This window comes from Venturia canescens, chromosome 2 (genome assembly GCF_019457755.1).
Source record: "Venturia canescens isolate UGA chromosome 2, ASM1945775v1, whole genome shotgun sequence".
NCBI lineage: Eukaryota > Metazoa > Arthropoda > Insecta > Hymenoptera > Ichneumonidae > Venturia > Venturia canescens.
The window spans coordinates 25,110-49,874 of record NC_057422.1 but is presented as its reverse complement, the minus strand read 5'-3'; the positions used below and the strand labels follow the sequence as shown (position 1 = coordinate 49,874).

Below are 24,765 nucleotides of genomic sequence, written 5' to 3'. Positions count from 1 at the left end.
CGCATTATTGAAAAATTGACATTCCATTTTTTTTTTCTATTCCGTTAGATATCAAATGTCCGCCGAGGACCAGTGGAAGCCGAGGAAAGGATCGGAACCCGACTCGGTTAAATCCGGCGATGAAAGACAAATTATACGCGTAGCTCAACAACAGCAGCAGCAGCAGCAGCAGCAGCAGCAGCAGCTACAACAACAAAAACAGAAACCACAACAGCAAGCACAGCAACAACAAGCAACAACTCCGCTGGGAAAGCAACAGTTTCATTCGGTGGAACCCGTTTCGCCGCCGGAAGCAAATGCTAATCATTATGCTCGACGTTTTTATGAAGGAGCTACTGCCACGACGACTTCCGGTAATACCCCAAACAAACCTCATCTTTCGCCTCTTGATTACGTGAAAAATAAAATAGTTGAAGTAATGAGGACATCGGAGGATGATAAATCGGGGGGAGGAGGAGGAGGAGGAGGAAGTGGAGGAAGTGGCGATCGTAATGGCGGTAATATAGAAAAGGAAGATAAACAAGGTAGCGTCGGCGTTGCTGAAGGTTCGACGGGTAGTGAAATGATTATGGACGAAAGTTCGAATCAAACGACCCAGCCACCGCCACCAACGCCGACCAATTTTTATCCATTCAGTGCCCTCGGTGTTCATACAGGACCACCACCGGCTCCTCCGCCTACGAGCTCTGTCACTGGTGGTGCAGCACCGAAAGTTGATCAAATGCAGGCGGAACCGGCGCCTCTCTTGTCTGCTCAGTATGATCCCCTCTCGGACGAGGATTGAAACGAGGCGACACTCTAAGAGCGCGTTATGAAATTCTCAATTTGCTAGATCACCCGGTGTTTCCGATCCAGATTTTTCGACAAAACCCCGACACTCTAGATGCACCATGAGCATACCGTTTTTTTTTAAAAAAAAATTTTTTTTAAATATATATGCTTGTATTTTGTTCAACATTGAAGCTTCGTTGCAAGAGCTATCGGTTAACAAGCCGTAGTCATTACTACCGAACGATGTCTTGTCATATTTTTTCTACGATGTTGTTGGTTGTTGTTGTTAAAAACTCGACACGCTGTTTTGTAATGCGATACGTTTTAAATGTGTTTTTTAAGCCCGACGATAATTCTGTAACGCATTCCAATTGTTGCTCGGTCTATCCCAACGGGTGCTCCGTATGGGTTTCACATATATATCCGGCAGATATTACGATGTAAACGGAGCAAACCGGATATACCGTAACGGTGTCCGCCATCATTCCTTACGACAAGTGGATTTTTCTTTTTTCGCGAATCTTTTACTTTTCGTCTTTTTTTTTTCTCTCTCTCTACCGACAGGAAGGAATACCGTTGCGCATTAAATCCATAAGATTCAATAATCAGTGATTATTCACAGTTGTAATTGAGGGATAACGAGCGCTCGTAGAACTTTCGCGAGTGTTGCTGCCGACAAGTATCGCGTGCAGTACGAATACGAACTTGTTGCGATGAAAAATACACAAAGCGGACCCATGGTACGGGACACGAGTGCGACAATTTTCTTTTGTAAATATATAACAAGTGATAATCGTCAAAATAATGATGCGGTGTTGAAAATGTGCGTGTTTTTATTTGCGAATGGGACAGCGAGTACCGGTGCGAAACAAAACCAGCAGAGAGACTATTGACGGACAGAGTGAATTAACGAAGAGAAAATAGTGCAAGTGCAACTCATACGCGATACCATTATATGAACAAAGATAATCGTTTGCCGTCTATGACTACACACACACACACACACGCGCGCGCGCGCGCGCGCGTCCCTCGTTTTCTTTTCGGTGATGTGGTAAACAAAACGTGTAATCGTAAGCCACTGTACATAGTACATAGTAATTAGTTTGTAAGCGAGCAAGTGATTAGATCGATCATTAGTTTATCATAGGATGTAGAATAAGAAATTATAAGCTTAGCGTTTAAGGTTAACGTAGGTAGAGTTTAGAGGATAGGAAAACCACGAACTGACTAGGGAAACTCTCCCGAGACTCCGTTCTCTCATTCATGAATAAACAATAAAAAAAAATTTTTTAAATTAACAAAAAAGAAAACAAACAAGTTGAAACGAAATTTGGTTGAATCATCAGAGAAATGAATGTGAATTTTATTTAATTTTGCTAATTAAAATAAAACCGTTAATTTCCGATTGTCGAACAAAAACAATGTCTCGCATACGACAAATACACATGCACGCGCGCACGTGCAGAGAGAGAGAGAGAGAGAGAGAGAGGCGCGCGCGCACGCACGCACGCTCGCCCGCCTGCGTAACATCCCATTACTTCAACGAGGTATTACTACACTTTTTTATAAAGCCTAATTTTATACATGTACACAACGTGACTTTGGATTCGTAACTAACTTTTGTCTCCGACTGTTGTTTGTGGCTTTTTAAAATTCAATATGGATATTTGAAATAGCTATACTTGACTGTTTTTTGATAGGTACGAGACGCGGTAGTCGATACCACCTTTGTTGCCAGCTTTGGCAAAAAACGTTTCCTATTGGAAAAAATTGTGCTCTTGAGAAATGGTTGGCAATTTATTTATTCCATTTCGCTCGAAATCTTGGATCCGTTGACCGTTCCTTTTTCACACGATGAACCTCGACGATGCTTCAAGGGAATTCTTCGTTTCTATTTTTTGGTAATTGCTTCGTTGCGCGAGCACGCGTTATTTGATCGTCGTCACAACGAAACTCGTTGGTCATTCATTCCGACCTCTCAACTTCGTATCCAAATTATTGTCTTTCACAATTGGTTCGTTCTCTCTGTTCGAATGATTTCGAAACTTGAAGAATCGGAGAAAAGAAAAAAGTTTATTCTTTTTTACTTTCAAATTGAGATTGCAAATGTCGCTATCGTACCCTTGACTATTTCGACAGAGTATAAAAACAGTGTTGCAGCAGAGGAGCGGTGAAGAGCGGAGCGAGCGCTGTGAATAAAAAAAACGAAAAAAAAAAACGAAAAAAAAAACAAAAAAAAAAAAATACTGTCAATGCTTCCAGAGTAATAAAAATGATCTGATACAAAAGTCGGTGATTGCGGCGAGCGAGCGATGTTTATAAAAAATTAAGCCATTCTTAGCACCGTAAGAATAAAATAAAAAGAGGACGGCGGGAGAATAAGAATACGAACACGAACGAGTGTGAATCACGCGTCTCTCCGTCGATGCTCCAGAAAAAAAATTTTAAATAACAGAATAAAAAAAGGAACCCTAAAGACGATGATGATGTATAATGTACCTATTGTATCGAATGTATCTATTCAACTTGAAAGCTGATTTAGTTTTCGATGTTTCCCATCTCAATCGTCCACGGACTAAAGGCTGAATAAAATAGATGGGAAAAAAGAAAGAAAAATAGCAGCGGTCATGTCGAAGCGATGGGGGTCGGCCGCGAGAACAAGCCGACACGGAAATTGTATCATATATAGACGCGCCGATACGGCGATATTAGAGCGAAAAGAAGAAATAAAAAACGCCAAACGCGATATTATTGACGAGAGCGAATAGCTTAAGCGGATACGAGAAATGAAAGCAGCAGGGCGTAGACGCGAGCAGGATAATAAATGAGTCGAGATATAGGAGGGCGGGAGGGGAGGGAGGGAGGGAGGGAGGGTGCGCGCATACCACGCCTACGGTGGAACAAGAGGAAAAAAGAAGAAACAGGTGTAGCATAACACGATATATAATTATTATCAAAACAATTCAATGTAAATTGTTATTTTTGTTGAAATAAAAATCAGCTCCGTTATGATCGGGTGTAGCTATTCGTACGTGTATATATTAGGATGAGGGAGCAGCTAGCGGCGGTATACGTACCCCGCCGTCCGCCGTTCACGCTTTTGCCGGATCGCGGACATGCGCGTATATGCGATATGTTATTGATAAACGGGAGTGTAATCGATCGACTCGCATCTGGCCCGAATCATTCGATCCCGCGCAGCCTTGAACTGGACGAGGACACTGTCCAAACTGTTGATGAGGCTCGTCGAGTTGCGTCCTTCGTCTCTTTCATCCCGTATTTTTGTAAATATTTTACTCTGATGAGCGATATTAAGATTAATCGTTATCGAGCCACCAGAAATAACCTTGAGAGGTGTCTTTTCGAGGTGCCTGGTCGATTGCCGAGGTTCCGGTATGCCGCAGTAAGTAATATCCTCCAGTTGGACCGTTCCGCCGGTGAAAAATCTTCGCAATACGTTGACCAATCGGCCGATTGGCCGCCATGTTGGTAAGACGAAACTATGAGTACCGGGGGATGCGGGTAGCGGTATACACGCGTAACCTTCGTTCCGGTATCTGCTCTTTTGCCATGCAACAACGACCGCGAGTCACATTATTCATTATATTTCCTTTTAATTCAGTCCTACTCGCCTGCCCCTCGCGCGCCTTATTTATATCATTACGAGCCGCGATGATAATTTTTTGCATACGTATCGTATTTTTTTGATGGAAGAGGGCGTTGCGCTTGTCAAAAAATCATGCTCATTTATGTATTTATGCCCCCTGCCGTGTACGAGATAACGTTTTCATTCCCAGTGGCATTGCGGTGGTTATATAGTATATAGAAATTTGTTCAAACTTTCAATTTGAAATGCGGAATTTTATCATATTAATTCAGGGCGAGGCTTTTGCGACATATATCGGAGGTAAATGAAAATTATATATAACTATCGTGCATGCGTTTTCAATATTTAAATTTTGAATGGATGAGAGTACCTCGTCCACTGGTCAATCGAACCGACGGTGAATATAAGGTAGGGCCAGGCTGGCTGTACATTTTCGGACGCGTTCAGACGGTTCAAGTCAAAATCAAGTGAAATTTCGGTGAGGTAACCGAAATGAGCTTTCCCGTTTATTGGATGACACCGTTGACTCGTTCCGGTCAAACGTTCTCCGGCATCATCGGCATCGTTGCCGATTATTGTCCAATCTCGAGGCAGATCAACTTTGTAATTAACGAACAGCGGCTCGTAGAAAAAATTTTCGGCCGACGCGATTTCCAAATTTACGAACAATCTTAAAACGTTGCAGCCCGGTGGCATCATCATTTCTCGATACATCTCCGCGTTCTCTCTCCGCCTCTGCTGCTCGTAATACCCGCTTCCTCTTCTCTCGATTAAACTCTGAAAACATTTCAACCAAATTCCGTCTTTTCATCATAAATCTATATTATATTTTATATTACTCGCTCGTTCAAATGATTATTGAGGCGCGATAAATGCCCCGGCCCCGCACCGGGGAAAGCACAGTACAATTTTTAAATCTTTTATTGCTCTCTAATGTGTGTGCGTATGCGCGCCCCCGCGTCGAGGGGCCTATCATCGCGCCGTGTGTGGTGCGCGGATTTGTCTCGTAAACGCGATTGCGCGCGCACTTGTTCAACAGCTAGTATCGTCGTCGTCGTCGTAAGCGTCGTAAGTATATATATATACAGGCGCTTAGTCTCTTATAGTTTTATATGTCCGGATCGTCCGGATTCAGTTGTTTGGGGAGCATCGAGCAACTCGCCGTTCGATCATATTGCGGTGCGGTGAAACAAAACCGCTGCTCGCTGCTTTTGCGAAATCGTGTTTTTTTTTTGTTTTAATATATATATACCGTGTGTGTATGCGTGTGTGCGTGTGTGATTTAGTAAAATAATGAATAAATAAATGTCTCAGCAGATCGAGATATAAGCTCGATCGCCTTCCGCGATTACGAGCGTTCAACTTCTCCTTCGTCTTTGTTTCTTTTTTTTTATATTCAAAACCTCCGATCGCGAGCGACGTGTGCACGCGCGCGCGCACGACATTCCTCCCGCTGTGTGTCATCGCCGCCGCGGCTCTCTCTCTCTCATCTCTAATATACTCGCGTCTGCTTTTGTATATACCAATATTATGCATGCGGAGAATGCGTTTTGTCAACATTTTGCGCGGCGGATATGAAAAAAAAAAAAAAAAAAAAAAGCGTAATAATAATTTAGAAACAAGAAAGATGAATACGTTTGGGGTACACAGGATGATGCGGCAGATATCGGAAATTTCATACGTAGGGTAAGTATCGATAGCGATTATAATTCGTTTAGATACGAGGATACATTCTTACATGGGATTTACGGGTATCGTCGTCGAGTGGTTCGGGAGCTGTTCGGTTTGAAACGTCCTCGATCCAATAATCATAATATAAATCGTTCGTTCGAATGGTGTAACTATCGATCTGAGACGTTAAATCGGGATCAATCGTAAGAGTTTTCGCTGCTCGATCGTAGGTCAGGGTGCATAATAAAATTTCCGACGAATCCAGGCTCGAAGTATCCGAATTTGAGAGCGTTATGAGCTCGTCCTTGGAGGAAAGATCGGCCAGTATGTACATCCTCGTACGATCTTTGTAAAGATAGTGATTTTCGTTTGGAGCATCTGCCTCGACTACTTTTTTATTGTAACGCTCGGAGAATGGTTTCTGATTTTTTACAATCGGTAGCGCTCTCTCGTTTCTTTTCGATAGCTCGCTCACGTAATTATTCGTTAATATTAATTTATCTGGATAATACGAGTCTCGGTGGGTGTAAGAGTACACTCGCGAGACTTTCTGCATGACTCCCGTCGACTGCTCCTCATCCCCGGCAAGGAGAATCTTACGATTGTACTCTTTGTGCAAATCGCTCACACAATTTTTCTCATCCGCGTACAATTTCGTCTCATTGGGGCTGAAAATTTTCTCTTGCCAGGCTAAATCCCGCTCCTCGATCACTAGATAATTCGAATCTTGCCTCTCCTCCCTCTCGTTCTCCTCGAACAACTCGGCCAACAACGATTTTTGCTCAACGATTTTTATCCTGCAACCGTTATGAACAATTTTTTTAAACAATCCATTTTTTAAGCATCCTCGCGTTATATAAATTTAGCAGCAACGGCATTCTCGCGTAGTCGTTCTCGTTCAAATTCACACACCGAGGCTTCCCTCTATTGCCACATGGCCTGAATCGAACTAAACAAATCAACCGCGTAGTGCCTCTATATATACGCGTAAAGTTATTTTTATAAAAGCACTCTGCTTATTTCCTCCAATACCCCGCGTTTTTTCAACCGACAAAATATATATAGGGGAGTATGGGGCAAAGTGGCCCACTTAAGGAATTTAACGAGTTTTGTCGGGTAGCACATGGTCATTTACTTATTTTTATGTCCCCAAACTGATTCCACCTCCTTATTGCTCGAATTTTGAAAAAAAAAAAATTTTTGGGGCAAAGTGGCCACCCCCTCAAATGCGATGAAAATCGATAATTGTCACTTCTGGTTAAATAGACGTTGGAATTGACTGTTCTCGCATGGAACATTGAAGGATGCGATAAAACAAAAAGAAACGAGGCATAGTAGGAACCCTCCTTCGATGGGATGAAAAAAAAATTAGTCAGAATACTTTGATAAATTTTGCCAAATTTTTTTTCATGCCGAAAATGAATATCCAGCCAACTTTATCAGATAATAAATGATCTTTCGACTATTGTTGAGTCTTAAAACTCTTTGTTCATCCTCTTTTTCCTCATTTGCGTCGAGAAAATTTTTTGGGGCAAAGTGGCCACCCTCTCAAATGCGGTGAAAATCGATAATTGTCACTTCTGGTTAAATAGACGTTGTAATAGACTGTTCCCGCATGGAACATTGAAGGCCGCGATAAACCGAAAAGAAACGAGGCATAGTAGGTACCCTCCTTCAATGGGATGAAAAAAGAATTAGTCGGAATACTTGGATAAATTTTGCCATTACCAATGGCAAAAGCCCGTTCTTATCGGGGGCAAATCGTGGGAAAACCGCCGTTGTCACGAGTCTGTCGTATCGCGCAAATCTAGTGAGTAAGAAAAAAGAGATCATGAAAAAAGAAAAATTCTTGTCTGCGGCGGACGTTGCGTGTATTTTCTGCGATCAACTTCATTCGCATTCCTCCAAAGATTGAATTCGCTGCGAAACATGCCTAAAATGGGCGCACACCTTGTGTGCAGGTGTTGATGAAGATGAAGTCCATTATAAGTACGATTTTTGTCAATTAAAATAAAATAGACATTTATCAGTAATTCGCAAAATGATTCTCACCCTCTGCCTCAAATAGCTATCAATTTCTCAAAAAACATAGAATTCTCACTGATTCTGTGCCCCGCCAGAAATCGGAATTGCGTGAGTGGCCACTTTGCCCCAGAGTTCAAAAATGCCCCAAAAAAGTGGGTGGCCACTTTGCCCCATGTGGCCACTTTGCCCCATGTTCCCCTATATATCTTACGTACTATTGGAAAAATTCAAATAACGGCTGATATAATATCTGCAGTATTTCCAGTGTGAACGCGAATTACCCCTTTTTATTATAAGTAAACGTCCGTCTTATATTATAAGCGAACGTATCGTTTTATTTTTATAAGTACGTCAATATATAAATATATTATAAATTCTGTTTTCATACATTTCCCCACGGACGACATGTACCATAATTGATTCATAATTGCAGAGTATCTCTGATCTATATAAATATATTAGGGTGGCGCAAAAAATTTTTTTTTTTTTTTTTTCAGGGTCCCCTATGAAAATATGTTTTAATTTATTCTGTTTCAAGAGCCACCTCCAAAAATCAAATGCAACAAACAAATTTTTAAAGCTCGCTCAATATTTTTTAAAATTCCAAAAATCGTCGAAATTTGACTTTTTTTTATTTTAAAAATTTTTTTGCACGATACACCGAAATTTTGTCCAGAAAAAAACCAATAATTAACTCCATATTGATTATTCACATTCATTAAGTTTCAATAAGTATATGATAATGGTTATTAGAGGATACGCAACGAGATGGCGGAAAAATCTTACGTAACAGGGTATGATTTTACAATATGTCGATATTTTTATTTATAAACAATTCAAACTATTACGAGAACTATAAGGATGGTGCAAGTAGACTACCGTGCCACTAGTGACGAAAAGTGAAAGCTTTTGGGGGTTTTTTTATCATTATTGTATTATTGTATATCGAGCTACCCGCCTCTATCGAATCTGCACCATTATCCCTATACTAGTTAGCAGAGAAAATGTAATTATAAATAGAACATACCTGTTTAATCAAAACAGTTATTGACTCTCATATAAATGAGTGAATTTGGTACAATACTGAGTAGTGATGTTTTGAACAATTTGTTTTAATAATTATCAAGTAGATATTACCAAACACGGTGTCAAAATAGTTAACTAACAATTTTGCTACGCCGGTAAAAAAATTTCCGTTTTTCTGGTCTATTATCTACATTGTTTACAATTTTTCCTCCGTTTCGTCGTGTATTTTCATCGATTATCTTACCAATTGAAACTCAAAATTCAAATTGATAATCAATATGAATATTTAAAGGACGTTCGAAGCATTATAAAAACAAAGTATATAAAAATTCAAATGAATTATGATGAGCGAGACCTTTAAAAAAAGCTTTTTCTGAGCTGTTGGAGCAGGGGGCTCTTGAAAAATGATAAATTAACATATTTTCATAGGAGACCCTGAAAAAAAATAGTCGATTTTTTTTTTGCGCCAACCTAATATATATATGCGTGTGAATAAACGTTAAAATAAATTCGTAGCAAAAGTACCGACCTCAGAACAAAGTTTTCGATAGGCTGATTGACTCTGTAGGTAGCTGCTATTTTCAATCTTCCCGTTGGATGAACCAACATTTTTGGGATTATTGTATTACGGAGATATGCAACGGAAAAAAATTATAACTATTCTATAAAAATTTATCTCCCCTCTCCTCCACCGACAACTCTTTTTTACAAACTGAATCGTAGCCGAAATGATCCGAACGCATATATATGTTTGGCTCGACGGGCACCGCCGTCGCCCGCCGCTGCACGCTCAAGCTCAAGCGTGTGTTGCAAGTTTTGTGTTCGATTACGGTTGTCATGGAGATGGGGGGTGACGGTGACGACGTGACGACGACGACGACGACGACGACGACGACGACGACACACAGTGGTGACCGACGACAACGCCGCGACTTTCCAGTATTCCATCTGACGTGAAGCGTGAAGTAGCAGGAATAAAAGTATATGCTGTCATGTAAAGTTATATGATATGATATATAACAACTCAATCCGCGATGCTTGTTCTGAAGTTCTACGGAATAGCATGCACAGCTGTTGGGTTGCAATAAAATAACATAATAAACATATGGGCACAAATATAATTTTTGCCGAATGAGTTGAATTTTCGTGTATTGCAAAACAACCTCTATTACTCTATCTATTATATGGTAAATAACAACGATATATACACAGCGAAAAGGCTTGAATAGAACCGATTTGTTTTTCCGAGAATTAAGCGTTTAGCGCTTGTGCGTGGTGGTTGGTGGTTATGTGCGTGCGCGCGCGCAGCAGCAAGCAGCATATCCGACGAAAAGTGGCGGGAAGGTATAATAGTTAAAGTTGTTGGAGAAGAAGGACAATAACCACCCAAACCCAAGGCACAGATTTCCATAACTATATATAGTTGCGACAGAAGAGCACCATAGATGCTCTATTGGAAACCATATGGAATATAGTGGGAGCAGCGGTTTAGGGCGATTCCTGCTACTATTGTGACGGATTAAGTCAACCACCTCGCACCTCTTGCCGCTCTTGCATGCGTACACACGCTTATATATTGCCCTTCATATTTCAAACTTTTGAGTAGTGTTAGCGGTTGCTCGACCGGCGCGATCCGCGATAACGGTAAACAGCGTGAGTACACAAGCGGGTCCCCTCTCTTGTTTCTCGTCGTCGCCTCAAAGCGATACCTGGTTCGTGGTTCACGACTATTTTCTTGGTAGTCTGAGTAATAACTCGTTCGTAATCTACGTTCCTCGATTCGGTCTGTGATTCATCCGTGTTTCCTCTTCACCGCGCGGTTGCTATATCGTCGTCGTCACGTTGACAGTTATATTCGACAACCGTTTGATGGAACCTTTTATTTTTGTCATCTGCAATTGTCTCGGCCGACCGTGAGAGTTGTTGTTTTAACATCGGTGGTCAATGACCTCGCTGCGTGTTTAATATTCAAGAGCACACGGTATCGTATACTCGATCGATCGAAGCAGATTTTGGTATTTGCGGGTTCTAATATGAAAATTTGTATGGACTATGTGTAAAACATTACTCTATCGATGACGTTTCAGAAGCTTCAAACTGGTTAGAATGGCAAGCGGACAGGACCAACAGTCCGGAGTGACGATACCCCTGAGATACAACGACGCTGTAAGTTGATGAGTTTTTTCATTGTCCGTTACAAGAGCGCCCAGGTTGCAAATAAAATAATGGAATATTCTACGCAATGATTATTTTTTTAGCATTGGAGAGAGATCTTTGCCAAGTACGATTTGGACAACGACGGGCGAATATCTTATCAAGAACTCAAAGCAATGGTCCACGGATCTACTTATTCCAATGATATTCCGGCAAGAGTGGTGAGATTGATGATGGACAAAGCCGATTTGGATGATTCCGGATATTTAGAATTCCCTGAGTTCATAGCTATGGTAATACGACGATGCGACGATCCGAGGATTGGGAAATATACAAAAATGTTACAATCTTGATTGTTTTTTTATATTGCAGATTCATAGAAAAGACATGCAAGGAGTGTTTGGACATTATTTACAAAGATACGTTCATAAAATGGTGCCTCAAAGACCGTGTGTGTCGGGGAGTGGGGGTACGCAAACGGCGCGTTACTCGAGTGACTCGCCGGACGGACAATACGAGGAAGAATACAGCTGTAGGCCTCCTGCTGTAGCAATGATAATAATATCCATTATCGAGATCATTCTGTTCATGTATGACGCCATAAATCAGAAGGTGCCGACCGTCGAGGGATCAGCCGCTACTGTTTTCATTTATAATCCTTACAAGCGATATCAGGCCTGGAGGTATCTGACCTACATGTTCGTCCATGTGGGGTGAGTCAATCAATTTTTTTATCTATTTGTCCATCCAATCGATGTACAATCGTTTCTCAAACGAATTCCATATCCAGCGAAGCGACTCGTTTGCTCGATTTATATCGTTAAATTGCTCGAGGTCATCGCGAACGCTTGCTCATTATAATCTGAGATTGAAAAATGACGCACACACGCGTCTGTTGGCAAGAGTACAAAATATTACAAACAAGAAATATTTTTTTTTCTTTTCCTCTTTCCTCACTTTCTCTTTCTCTACCTCTTCCTCTCTCTCTCTCTCTCTCTCTCTCTCTCTCTCTCTCACTCTCTGTTATTCAGTGCGTTCCATTTGGTCGTGAATCTGCTGGTCCAGGTTATGCTGGGAATTCCGTTGGAAATGGTACACAAATGGTGGCGCGTTCTTGTAATTTATCTAGCCGGCGTGGTTGCCGGTTCGTTGGGTACTTCCGTCTCAGATCCGGGAGTATTTTTGGCCGGTGCCTCGGGTGGCGTCTACGCATTGATAACCGCTCACGTCGCAACCATCCTGATGAATTGGTCTCAAATGGAATTTGCCATTCTTCAGTTGTGTGTTTTTCTCGTAATAACGATCGTCGATGTTACTCAAGCAGTTTATTATCGATACGTCCTCGGCACCAACGATCAGATCGGTTACGTGGCGCATCTCACCGGTGCGATTGCCGGGCTTCTCGTTGGTATTAATGTTCTTCGGAATCTCGAGGTTAAAACATGGGAAAAGGCTGTTTGGTGGGCAAGCATAGTCACTTATACCGCACTAATGACCGCTGCTATATTGTGGAACATTCTATACGATTCGTACTTTCCGCCCTCTATGTGATGCTCGAGCCTGCTACGGACACCGATTCATACAAAGTGTTCATCATCAACTGCCTGTGCGATTCCCCTAGCGCACAACTTTTGTACTTGAATTTCACAATACACAATCTTATTCGTGTAATTGGACAAGTTCTAGATGCTATGCAAAAGTCCCGAGAAAAATTTTTGCGGATAAGCCGTTTTCCCTATCTCGCCACAAACAAACATTTCGAATATCCTTTTTGTTTTTTACATTCAATAGAAATTGGTGCTTGCTTGTTTCGGTTATTTTTTTCTTTGGGTACTCAGTTGGCCTGCTTACGAAAATCAAGTATTCGATGAGATAGTAATATTTATTCGCACACTTTCACCGAGATCATCAGATATTTTCCATTTTAATTTGGTTAAGAAAGTGCATTTATTTGAATTATTAGGCTATTATATATTATACGGTCGGTTATTTTGCGAATAAATAACGTTTTTCAAATTGTGACACGATTTAATCGCCCGTACATCGATGTACGCATACGCATCCACGGTAGCAAATTTATAATTTGTCTTTTATTTTACCGATTTATTGACGATACTCGTAACGGGGTCATAAGCCATATGGCCCGACTGCACCATGTAAAATATGGATTAATACCTCGGATAAAAATTTCGATGTATTTTTATTATAAGGATAAACAGTATTAAACGTTCGATCGAGGTTAAAACGGTAGCTATTTTTTATTTTTTCTTTTTTTTTTCTCTCTCCAAACAAGTTTGAACCATTGAGACGACGACTGAGTCGGGAAGGGGGGAACAAGATATGAAAGACTGGATATGCTTACGGGTTGTGTGAAACGAACGTAAAAATTGTAGGAATGTATATTTTTATATGAAATATGAAACAACGCGGTTAAAATGTAGGCCCTCCGATCTCTTTCTTACACGTATAAAAGAAAAAATAATGTATGCAATCGTGCAACACGTGCCTCTCGAATTTTGTTATGCTTAACGTTATAAAACGCGATATATCATACCCATATAAATTAAGTAAAACAATACCATTGTGTAATAATATCAATAAACAATAATGATGGTATGAAAAGAATTGGTGGAAGCGCCGTTTATTCATAAAATATATATTTTCACTGGTTCTGGTGGTCGAATGTTGCTCGATGTACCATCGCTTCACGCAGCGTTTTCAATAGATTTACTTCCCATCTCCTTTCTCCCTCCTCCCCTCGCTCGTATCTTCGTCTTTTGGATTTACAAAAGTTTGTATAATATATAAATTATCGTTATCGCTTCGCAGTCTCTACGTACGTGTATTCGCGCAATTTCATGCACTAATTTACGTGCGATAAAAATATAAAATTGTAAAAATACCCGAGAGTTGGTTTCTTCCCGATGAGACAATTTTTTTTTTTTTTTTTTTTTTTTCAAACTTTTAAATAACATTAGGGGAGTATGGGGCAAAGTGGCCCACTTAAGGAATTTAAGGAGTTTTGTCGGGTAGCACATGGTCATTTACTTATTTTTATGTCCCCAAACTGATTCCACCTCCTTATTGCTCGAATTTTGAAAAAAAAAATTTTTGGGGCAAAGTGGCCACCCCCTCAAATGCGATGAAAATCGATAATTGTCACTTCTGGTTAAATAGACGTTGGAATTGACTGTTCTCGCATGGAACATTGAAGGATGCGATAAAACGAAAAGAAACGAGGCATAGTACGAACCCTCCTTCGATGGGATGAAAAAAAAATTAGTCAGAATACTTCGATAAATTTTGCCAAATTTTTTTTCATGCCGAAAATGAATATCCAGCCCACTTTATCAGATAATAAATGATCTTTCGACTATTGTTGAATCTTAAAACTCTTTGTTCATCCTCTTTTTCCTCATTTGGTCGAGAAAATTTTTTGGGGCAAAGTGGCCACCCTCTCAAATGCGGTGAAAATCGATAATTGTCACTTCTGGTTAAATAGACGTTGTAATAGACTGTTCCCGCATGGAACATTGAAGGCCGCGATAAACCGAAAAGAAACGAGGCATAGTAGGTACCCTCCTTCGATGGGATGAAAAAAGAATTAGTCGGAATACTTGGATAAATTTTGCCATTACCAGTGGCAAAAGCCCGTTCTTATCGGGGGCAAATCGTGGGAAAACCGCCATTATCACGAGTCTGTCGTATCGCGCAAATCTAGTGAGTAAGAAAAAAGAGATCATGAAAAAAGAAAAATTCTTGTCTGCGGCGGACGTTGCGTGTATTTTCTGCGATTAACTTTATTCGCATTCCTCCAAAGATTGAATTCGCTGCGAAACATGCCTAAAATGGGCGCACACCTTGTATGTGCAGGTATTGATGAAGATGAAGTCCATTATAAGTACGATTTTTGTCAATTAAAATAAAATAGACATTTATCAGTAATTCGCAAAATGATTCTCACCCTCTGCCTCAAATAGCTATCAATTTCTCAAAAAACATAGAATTCTCACTGATCCTGTGCCCCGCCAGAAATCGGAATTGCGTGAGTGGCCACTTTGCCCCAGAATTCAAAAATGCCCCAAAAAAGTGGGTGGCCACTTTGCCCCATGTGGCCACTTTGCCCCATGTTCCCCTATCTACTACGTAACTAATTGAAAGAAGGGACGGTTTCGTATGCTTAGTTTTTCGTTACAATCGGTTTTTTTTCCTCATAATCTCGATCGTTCGGTCCAATAAATTCCAGATCGCTCTCTTCACCGGAACTCGAATAGCATTGTTTTTCTACCTCCTGCTCGCCGTCGTCGTCGTCAAAGTAGGGCCGCTGCTGAACCATGACATCCTTGGCTTTTTCTATTTCCGCTGTTGAAAAAAAGGAAATTACGCCGGCGCAGAGGAGGGACGGATGGAGGGAAGAAACGAAAAAAATACCTCGATTGGCCGGCCGTTTAAATATTTCGACTTCTTTCTCATCGTCGTCGAAAAAACTAGCACCATCGCCGAGAAGACTAAAAGCGTATTCTCTCCAATTGTTTGTTGGGGCGTTTCTCCGTGGTTGGCACCTCGCGTAACAGCAAACCGCAAGAACGACGATTCCCAGACATATTATACCTGTGAAAATGTGTGTAACATATGAGATGGGAGAAAGACGATATCCGGGGCAAGTAGTGTGCTGAAAATCGATCGCCGTATGCGGTTGACTCACCGGAAGCAATGACAAATACCAATCTGGGCATTCCGAGAACGCTCTCGTCACGAATAAGCTTGAACATGAGATGAGAAAATTTGTTGAGATCAGGAGTAACGATGACTTTGGTATCGGAAATGTAGCCATGAGCGTTGACGGCGAGGGTATGAGTACCGGGTGACAACGGTATCCAATATGCCCCATTTTTGTGATTAATAACGAAATGACCGTATCGATCATAGGTGATAATGGCATCGGCAATCGGTTGGTCATCCTCCGTAAGGACGTATCCCGTGACGCCCCGCTCAATGGATTTAAGTAAAGCCAGGAGGGCGTTTGTATTGTACCGCCGCGAGAGCGGTTGAACGTTGTCGGTATTGCAACAGGCGACATGAGCGTTTATCACGAGCGTGCCCAAATAATGGTAAAGATAATCCATAAGGGAGGCGGGACGCGGAGCGATGCGAACGTCACCGGTGGCATTGCAGGGCAAGCTCGAGTTGCCAAGAGCAGCGAATTTGACATAAGTGTCGGCGAGGGAGCGGAGAATGCCCCCGGCGTACGGTATTTCGACGTGTTTCGAGCCGGTATTAAAATTAACCGCGACAACGGGATTGACTTTCTCGAACCAATCGACGATAATGCGAGAATCAGGATTAAGCTCGGCGCCGATCGGGAATTCGAGTACATCGTTCCGAGGCAACTCGGTCGAGCACGTCCGCGTTTCATCGGTCTCGCGCGGATATAAATTTGGCGCGACGTAGATTTTAAATTTTTCAATGTAACCGGTAATATCACGATCCTTGTTGTAATTGCTGAGAATATGAGTGGCGAATGCGGTGAGTATATGACGAGTCGCGGGAGCACCCGGACCAATGCCCGCGGAGATGATAACGGAAGGTCTACCGGTCAATTCGATCTCGTCGTTCTGTATTCCTATCTCAAGGGCCATTATTTCTTTGCCGTTTCTCGTGTATTTGCCAATTTTATGAAGCTTGGAAATACTCGGATATTTGCGGTTAAATTCGTTAAAGAGACGATAAGAGTCGTCTGCTTCCGCGATGTCGGCGGTACGGTTGCTCGGACGTTGCGCAGTATCCTTCTTCTCGAGCGATATAACGAGACTCGTAATAAAATTTTTCTTTATTTCAAGCCCGATCCTCTTCGAGGCGTATCCCGGGCATGAGAATTCGATCGAATAACTTCCCGGTAAGAGTATCTTTTTGAAATAAGCCATGTTCCCCGATACTCGGTACGTGCTCGATTCAATTCGTACTTTGGCATCGCGCAACGGTTCACCTCGAGCACTCTGTATTACGGCTATGACACCGGTTCCGAGTTTCATAAGCAAATCCTTCAACGGTACCAAATTCTCACGCCAAATAGTTGATATCATATCGCCCGGTGGATATTTGCAACAGGTGAGCGACAGATCGATCTGAAATAAGAAGCCGATTAAATGACTTTATACGCGGCCGCGCAGCCTGCACTTGTATTTTTATAGCCCACTTACCACAGGTATATCGTACTTTCGTTTTATATAATTTGCCAGGAGTAACGAATCGTTGTTCGGTAGTTGACATTTTTTCATCGACATTTGCGATCGATAGCTCGCTGCCATCGCCCTAAACACATTCTCGTTCTCCCCTTTGCTTTCCGTATGCCTGTCCGTGGAGAGAGAACGCAATAATTATCCGTATTAATATCCCTATACTCGCCGCCATTGAAATTCCCCCTAATGCAAATTACCCATGCATTATTTACCCGACCGCTATTTTTCCACCGGAAAAAGTAACAATCCCATCGAAAGCCTCGTTTCGTAAAAGTCTTCGAAAGCTATTGGTAACCGCGTCGAGACCCTCGGCATCCTCGTCCTCCTGGCTGATCAATATTTTTCCAACCTCGTCGTTAACAACGAGGGGGTTACAATGGTCCGGGACACGATGAAAATTTGGATCGAGACCGGGTATAAAGTGAAGAACCGCGTTATCGAGTAGCTTCATTATCGGTGGATCGCCGATACGATCTCCCGTCAGCAGATGAGTCGCCATTCTCAAAATCATTTCTCGTCCTATCGGTTGAGAAGCGTACAGCCCACCGATCAGCGCAATATGAAATTTCTTCTCTTCCGGAGCGCCCATCTGTCACAACACACACACACACACACACACACACACACACGATATAAAAAGCGCGCTGCGACTTCTTCCCGATGCGGAGAGGATTATTATCCTATTATCCTACTTACCGAGTGAGTTACTTTTAAAGAATGAATAGCCATGCTGATCAATGAATCACCGGCCTTGAATTCTGCCGTTTCCGGGTTTCGATTTTCCAACTCGCTCAGACGCGCGTTCAATTCAGAATTTTGTAGGTATCCGTTTCTCATGTTGATCGTCTGACGGAAATCATACGCGGAAGACCTGCGGTTTCGGCATAAACGCGAACAAGACGAATCAAAATAAATGATAAAAATGTCGGGTTGTCGAATAAATAATACGTTACCAATGGTCGTTGTCGTCGCGCATCAAAGTAAAGTCGAGAGTAGCCTCGCGCGAACCAGCCTCCGGTACGGTGATTGCTCGGGTAGAGGCTTCGTAGCCGAAAGCGCTCGCGGTCACGTTGTAATTTCCGGGTAACAATAGACGCCAGTAATCACCCTGACTCGCTGTATAAATATCGTGATCTATACCTTCGACGGTTATTCTGGCACGAGGGATCGGATTACCGATTGAGGAGCGCACAAGCCCGTGAACACCCTTTCTCGACTGTGCGCGTACGCACACAAAGTCATACCCCGCAATATAATTAAAACAAACAAACAAATAAATTTGAATAGCCTCCTTATATTTGGTTTATGGCGTAGGACATATATACTTGCCATTTCGATGAGAACGAGGAGGGCTTCTCGATTTTCGAGCCACAAATTTGGCAATTCCTCGGCTCGAGGATATTTCGTACATCCGAGCTCTAGGGTTATCTCGAAATCGTTGCTATGGAGATAATTGTAATCTTGCATACCACCGGATACCGAATACCAGGCTGCACCGTTGGTAATACCGAGTGGAAAACGTTCCTCGAGGAGGCCCGGTGGACTACCGGGCAAAGGCGGACAGGGCTTACCGAGATGCATTCGGGTATGGGCGTTCGAGTAAGCGAGAGCGAGGGCTCTGAATATTGCGTCGTCGGGGCTCGGATTCGAATAACTTCCGAAGCTCGGACCATCGTCATACGGATAATTTGCAACGAGTGCCCCACCGTGCAAATTTGCCGACAGAACGAAAGGTATTTTTTCAATCCAATCCATAACGGCTCTTGTTTCCGGTTCTTGTACCCGATTAAACTACCATCAAATAATAACAAACGAGGCAATATAAATATTATTGATGCGAGCGGCCGAGAGGAACGTCGTCGTTTATTTTATGTCATATTATTATAGTTACCTCCGTTTCCCCGTATTGATCCGGAAAATTACGATTTAGATCGACCTTCCTTGCATTCGCTCTTCCAACCACACCAAATACATCACCGAGCTGAGAAATTTCGTATCCATCGGGATTCATGCTCGGCATAACGTGCAATCGAATACCGTTAACCATCTTCGTTATTCTCTCGTCTATCTCGTAATTCTCGCACATGTATTTCAACAGAAGCAACATCAATTCTCTGCCGACGACCTCGTTACCGTGCATGTTCCCGATATACTTCATTTCCGGCTTGTTCGGATCGTGCTCTCCCGGATTCGACGTTACTTCCATTACGTACAATTCCCGACCTTCCACCGAACGTCCCACGCTGTACAATCGCGTTATACTTGGATACTCCTCGTTTAGCTCTTTCATATATTCGTACATATTTTTGTATCCGTGATGAACGAACTTCGTCTCGCGGATGAATCCGTACTCGTCCTTCCTCTTATTCACCTTCTCCAGATTTTTATTTTTACGCTCTACGAGGATCAATTCGTTCAATCAAGCTGCGACGCGATCATTACATCATATTCGAATCATTTTATCGTTCTAATTGCCATACACCAATTTAATAAAACGACCCCGCAAGCGCCCACGCGCGTACACACAACGCCACCGTGTAAAGGAAACTTTAATCCGCAGAACCGCGAGAGGCTTATTATTGGGAGTTGAACGAGTAATACAAAAGCACAAGGTACCATGAGTAAACGATTGTTTGAAAACCAACCATAACCCACAGCCACAATAACCGTTACTTTATGAAATATCTCTCAAAGAGGAGAAAGCGATGATCAAGCTGATCGCTGGAGGGGCAGTGGGGTTTATACCGTCGCAAGCCTTTTTTTTCCCCGAAATAAATGGGATACTTTATTTCTCAATATACGCATCATACATCGTCTTCCGGTGAAATTTCTTGCAATCTTCTTCGCACCGTCTCTTCCTTTTTTTCATTCTAAATTTATTCCTTATAATAATACAGACACGGTTGATACACGCTTGAGGAGGAGGAGGAGGAGGAGGAGGAGGAGGAGGAGGAGGAGGAGGCCGCTTTGGCCATTCGATTGCGTTTATTATTACAACTTGTGCCTTTTTTCCTTGTTCGTTAATCATCTCCCTCGAATATGTATCTCGCTTTTTTCGGTACGCATAAAAAAAATTATATCCATATTGGAAATTAAAATTTTCGCAACATCAGTTTCCCTTACAGTTCCAATTGATCTAATCGTACCGAGATCACGAAAATTAGTTACTACGTGTCAACATTCGGAATATGATATATTCTTTCTTTCTATTCTACGGAGCTTAATCTTGTTCGTTAAAACTACTACGTCTATACGAGAGGAATACAAGAGGAAACAGTTTAATTAACGATAACGAGTACCGCGAGATCTCTTTGATTTTTTTTTTCGTGTCAAATGTTGTTTAAGACAATGCAAGACGCAGAGACGAGGGGGGGGGGGGGGGGGGGGACACGAACAAAATGAAATTTCAAATGGCAAGAAGAATGTTCAACGCGCTATTGTTATCATATAATATTATTATTCAATCAAAATATTCTTTTGTACTCGTTGCCAGAGAGAAATGAAAAAGAGTTATCACCGCTGATACACATTTTTGATTTTAGCATTTTAATGGAACAACTTGATTTTTTGCTTCTTTTTTTTTTTTTTTTCGTTTTTTATGTTCATTCTCCCCACATACCTTGTGTACTCGTTTAACTCTCATGGGGAAAAAAAGAGGCCGAGATTATCACGTGTCCCGTGATATCTCGAGTACCATAAGCCTTGTATAGGTAAGAAGCGTATATACAAAACATGTCCGGTTTGCAGGCGGTATTATTGCATGAATTGAGTAAAAATAATAAAAACTGAGAATGTTAAAGCGCATGAGATCCAAAGTGTATGAGATTACGTTCGATTTGTTGCTGGAAAAATAAAAATTAAATGATTAATCAAAGAGAGCCCTCCACCGAGATCGAAAAGAAATCGAGGATGCGCCCACCAGCGCGAATGATTTGAAACTCAACAAAAATATATATAGTGAGTTTTGATCACGATAAAATAAAAGCATCGCGTGCGTGTGTGTGTGTGTGAGAGAGAGAGAGAGAGAGAGAGAGAGAGAGAGAGAGAGAACCCCCGATTAATAATCATTGATGTGTAAAGATGAGATGATTCTTTCGAGCGGTGATAGACGCGTCAAGACCGGTATCTCTTGAGAATAATCCGCCTCTCGTTTACCTTGTTCGAGCGAAGAATCAAAGCGCAATACAAAGTTGACGATATTTGGCTCGTTTCCGGCAACAGTTACGATTTTCGGCTCGCTCGTTTGATATCTAAAATATAACAACGAGACAGAACATATTTAGGTTGTATGATGTTACACCGAAGCGCGAATGGTAATAAAAGCTGATAACGCGATTGAGCTCTCACCCCCAGGCACTAGCGCTGATCTTATAATTTCCAGGTAATAGTAATCGCCAATATTCACCGCGATTCGTCGTAGTCACGTTATGAGAGATTCCTTCGACCATAATTTGAGCCACCTCGATCGGTTGATTGTTCTCATTTAAAACAAGACCTGAGGATGTTTCAAATATTTTTCAAACACCCTTTCCCTCCTCAACTTTTGCAGCAGCTCCATACCCGTGGAGGATTGATCAGTCATGAATTTAAAAAATTCAAATAATCACCTTTGATTCCGATGTGAGCCTGTTCCAAATACTTGAGAAGGGGTTCTTTGTTCATGCGCCAATGTTCCGGCAGCGACGAAGCATTTGGATATTTACAACAGCTCAGTTCAAACGTAATCTCGAGCGCATTTGAATGGGCGTAATTGAAATCTTGCATACCACCTACAACTTCGTACCTTAAAGAGGAAGAGAACGAATGTTTGGAAACACTTGTATCTCGAATTCGAGCATTGTTTCAAAATATCTTACCAGTATGCCCCGTTTGTAATGCCATTTGTGAAATTATCCGGCGGACAAGAGTTGCCCTTGCGCATTTCGACATGATTACTGGCGTACAAACGAGCCAAATATTTAAAGAGCTCGTCGTCGGGTGATTTGCTCTCAATGTCACGGGGGCGCGACGTTCTACGACAAACGGATGAAAATAATTATTTATAAATTATTTTTCACTATGGAAATAAGGGACGATTCTATATACCCAGAATCGTAGGGGTAGCTGGCAACTACCGCCCCGCCGTGAAAATTTCCGGAGAGTACAAAAGGCTGTGACACGATCCATGCCATCATAGCCGCAGTTTCGTTTTGTCTTCCGTCGACTATACTTCCTCCCGATGGTATTCTATTACTTCGGCTGTCAAACTGATCCGGAAAATCCCTGTTCAAGTCCATTTTGTTGGCGTTTTCGCGTCCTGACCAATCCGAATTGGAATCGCAATTGCCTTCCTGCGGGAGAGCACATATAGATTTTAGCAACGATTCCAAGGAACATTTGAGGGTAAGAGCCCCTGTTGCCAAATATCATCCGGTATGCAGTTATTGGACAAGTGGATAAAGCTCGTTTCAATCCAGGCAGCAGCGATAAACTTATCGAAAACGTGTAAGACTTACGTGAGATTTTTCAAAACCATCGGGATTCATGGACGGCATGATAAATATGTCCGTATGGTTGACCAATTTAGCGATTCTCTCGTCGGTATGATAATTCCGAAGAAGATACTGAGCCAGATAAACCATGAGTTCTCTACCGACGGATTCGTCTCCGTGCATATTCGCGACGTATTTCACCATTGGTTCGAGCAATCCACGATTCTTCACGTTCTCCGATATCTCGAGAACGAGAAGATCGCGACCCTCAACCGATTTACCGATCGAATGTAATTTTGCCAAGTTTGGATACTCATTCACAAGTCCGCAAAAAAGGGTCGTAAGATTTTCGTAATGCGTATAACGGGGGGGCCATATGAAATCTTCGATTGGCGTCGAACCTTCCGATATTAGATTTTGGCCATTTGATAAACTCGCGAGCGCGCACAGGCCGAGTAAAAATCCATACGGAGTCATGCTCGAGTTTCAGTGAGTTCAAACTTTTTTTTATTATCGCGTGTATACGAGAACAGATCGGATGAGAGCGACGCTTCAACAACCAACACCAAACATTTTGCGAAATTCTATTCCTTTCGTTGTTACTTTTGTTGCTTTTGTGTTCAATGACGTCAGCAACCAATTGAACCAACACTGAAGCAGGGAGAAGAAGGATGGATGACATTAGTCGTTGTGTCAGGTAAGGGTGGGGGCTGCTGCTTCTTCTTCTTCTTCATCTGTATATAGTTGCGCCGCGGCGCGTGCTGCGAGTGTTTTGCGCGACGGCTCTTCTCGTCGTTCAAAACGATCTGATGATTTTGATTCGTTGAACGTCTCAGAAACTTGGTTTTCCATTATACCAGCATCCACATATGAAAAGTAAAATACAAGTGGAGTTTTTCGTTGGCCACACTAATAAAAGCGCCCTGACAAGATAGCGTAACCCGAAAAACCATTGATTCAATTTTCGCGTTATTATGATAAAACAATTACTTCGTAAATTATTCGACATTACACATACATTTCCCAAATGATTTCCGGTTGATTTTGTAAAAAATAAACAAATTTTAAGTTACTTTTCGCCAACTAAACGCCCAATCCTTTTAAATTTATTTTAAATAAAATAATAATTTTTCAAACGTTATAATAATAACGGCAAAAAATTGCGAGAATAATTCCCAAGATATAGCAACAATAAAAATAAATAAGAATTGTTTTATTTATTCCGCTAACTATACAGAACTTGAAGGTTGTCCTAAAATGGCGGAAAAATCGCTAAGGCTTATACTAACGTCGCTAACGTCACGGTCTAGTACCGGACGGTAAGGCGAGATGTCACCATGGTCATTTTAGTTGTGGATCCGCCTTTACGAGATATTTCTCCTCGAGCCGCTCGAGCCAATCATCGAGCGAATTGCCACGATCCGTATGGTAGCGGGAAATAAGAAGCGTGTTCGGTGTCTCGTTTACGTACGTTTTTTCTCTAGCGATGCGTTTACTCTTAATTTATTCATCCGATATCGCTCTCGCAAAGATGATAGAATGATTGTAATGACATTTTTTCATCGCCACATTGCAGTATAAATAATTGCATATAATAAAACACAACCGCACCACCCCCCGTCGTCGTCGCCGCCGGCAACAAAAAAAATGAATGAGAGTATATGACACGAAAAAAAAAACGAAACGATATAACGAAAATCCAAACAAAAAACAACCACGGATAGAGATGACGGATGACGAAAAAAATTCCGGAAACTGCCGTGGAAATGACAAGAAAAATGCTAACAAAAGAACTATATTT

At 41.8% G+C, this 24,765-nt stretch overlaps 4 protein-coding genes across 19 annotated transcripts in view; 2 read left to right on the top strand and 2 right to left on the bottom strand.

Annotated features, from left to right (window-relative positions):
- Positions 1-3,783, top strand: part of Smr (Smrter) — a 34,848-nt gene extending 31,065 nt beyond the window's left edge. For all 8 annotated transcript variants that reach the window (XM_043412298.1, XM_043412300.1, XM_043412299.1 and 5 more), the window contains one exon: positions 49-3,783. In XM_043412298.1, the coding sequence (XP_043268233.1) occupies positions 49-784 (736 nt within the window). In that variant the 3' untranslated portion in view covers positions 785-3,783. The remainder of the gene's footprint in view (positions 1-48) is intronic.
- LOC122406697 (Meckel syndrome type 1 protein-like) lies at positions 3,757-9,807 on the bottom strand. Of its 3 annotated transcripts, XM_043412312.1 has the most exons (5): positions 9,630-9,807; positions 6,117-6,846; positions 5,145-5,155; positions 4,749-5,108; positions 3,757-4,328 (listed from the first exon to the last, which is right to left on the bottom strand). In XM_043412312.1, exons 1-5 carry the CDS (start codon positions 9,707-9,709, stop codon positions 3,908-3,910), a joined length of 1,602 nt encoding a protein of 533 aa, XP_043268247.1. In that variant the 5' UTR covers positions 9,710-9,807; the 3' UTR covers positions 3,757-3,907. The 3 variants fall into 3 exon arrangements, with proteins under 3 accessions (XP_043268247.1, XP_043268246.1, XP_043268248.1); XM_043412311.1 differs by having other exon boundaries at positions 4,749-5,155; XM_043412313.1 differs by having other exon boundaries at positions 3,972-4,333; positions 4,749-5,155.
- On the top strand, positions 5,459-13,879 carry rho-4 (rhomboid-4). 6 transcript variants are annotated; one of them, XM_043412314.1, is made up of 5 exons: positions 5,459-6,064; positions 11,188-11,266; positions 11,359-11,547; positions 11,627-11,967; positions 12,286-13,879. In XM_043412314.1, the coding sequence occupies exons 1-5, from the start codon at positions 5,913-5,915 to the stop codon at positions 12,803-12,805; spliced, it is 1,281 nt and encodes a 426-aa protein (XP_043268249.1). In that variant the 5' UTR covers positions 5,459-5,912; the 3' UTR covers positions 12,806-13,879. The 6 variants fall into 6 exon arrangements, with proteins under 6 accessions (XP_043268249.1, XP_043268255.1, XP_043268253.1 ...); XM_043412320.1 differs by lacking the exon at positions 5,459-6,064 and adding an exon at positions 10,057-10,080; XM_043412318.1 differs by lacking the exon at positions 5,459-6,064 and adding an exon at positions 10,101-10,287.
- LOC122406694 (carboxypeptidase D-like) lies at positions 13,880-23,680 on the bottom strand. Of its 2 annotated transcripts, XM_043412307.1 has the most exons (16): positions 22,989-23,680; positions 22,579-22,823; positions 22,350-22,505; positions 22,101-22,276; positions 21,841-21,988; positions 21,649-21,743; positions 19,385-19,890; positions 18,823-19,284; positions 18,447-18,709; positions 18,190-18,364; positions 17,706-18,082; positions 17,455-17,605; positions 15,960-17,379; positions 15,686-15,865; positions 15,393-15,616; positions 13,880-14,231 (listed from the first exon to the last, which is right to left on the bottom strand). In XM_043412307.1, the coding sequence occupies exons 1-15, from the start codon at positions 23,439-23,441 to the stop codon at positions 15,435-15,437; spliced, it is 4,989 nt and encodes a 1,662-aa protein (XP_043268242.1). In that variant the 5' UTR covers positions 23,442-23,680; the 3' UTR covers positions 13,880-14,231; positions 15,393-15,434. The 2 variants fall into 2 exon arrangements, with proteins under 2 accessions (XP_043268242.1, XP_043268241.1); XM_043412306.1 differs by having other exon boundaries at positions 13,880-15,616.
- Between the last annotated feature and the right edge of the window lie 1,085 nt (positions 23,681-24,765).

What these genes read in the sequence shown, in the direction of transcription:
- LOC122406697 (XM_043412311.1), bottom strand. Translation starts at nt 9,709, where the DNA reads ATGTTGGTTCATCCAACGGGAAGATTGAAAATAGCAGCTACCTACAGA. An exon ending in ATCGAAAACTTTGTTCTGAG is followed by an intron (nt 6,847 to 9,629) that starts GTCGGTACTTTT and finishes TAACGGTTGCAG; the next exon opens with GATAAAAATCGTTGAGCAAA. An exon ending in ACGATACCCGTAAATCCCAT is followed by an intron (nt 5,156 to 6,116) that starts GTAAGAATGTAT and finishes AAATGTTTTCAG; the next exon opens with AGTTTAATCGAGAGAAGAGG.
- LOC122406694 (XM_043412306.1), bottom strand. Translation starts at nt 23,441, where the DNA reads ATGACTCCGTATGGATTTTTACTCGGCCTGTGCGCGCTCGCGAGTTTA. An exon ending in GGTGGAAAAATAGCGGTCGG is followed by an intron (nt 17,606 to 17,705) that starts GTAAATAATGCA and finishes CTCCACGGACAG; the next exon opens with GCATACGGAAAGCAAAGGGG. An exon ending in GGTATTTGTCATTGCTTCCG is followed by an intron (nt 15,866 to 15,959) that starts GTGAGTCAACCG and finishes ACATTTTCACAG; the next exon opens with GTATAATATGTCTGGGAATC.
- rho-4 (XM_043412314.1), top strand. Translation starts at nt 5,913, where the DNA reads ATGCGGAGAATGCGTTTTGTCAACATTTTGCGCGGCGGATATGAAAAA. An exon ending in TCCCTGAGTTCATAGCTATG is followed by an intron (nt 11,548 to 11,626) that starts GTAATACGACGA and finishes TTTATATTGCAG; the next exon opens with ATTCATAGAAAAGACATGCA. An exon ending in TACATGTTCGTCCATGTGGG is followed by an intron (nt 11,968 to 12,285) that starts GTGAGTCAATCA and finishes TCTGTTATTCAG; the next exon opens with TGCGTTCCATTTGGTCGTGA.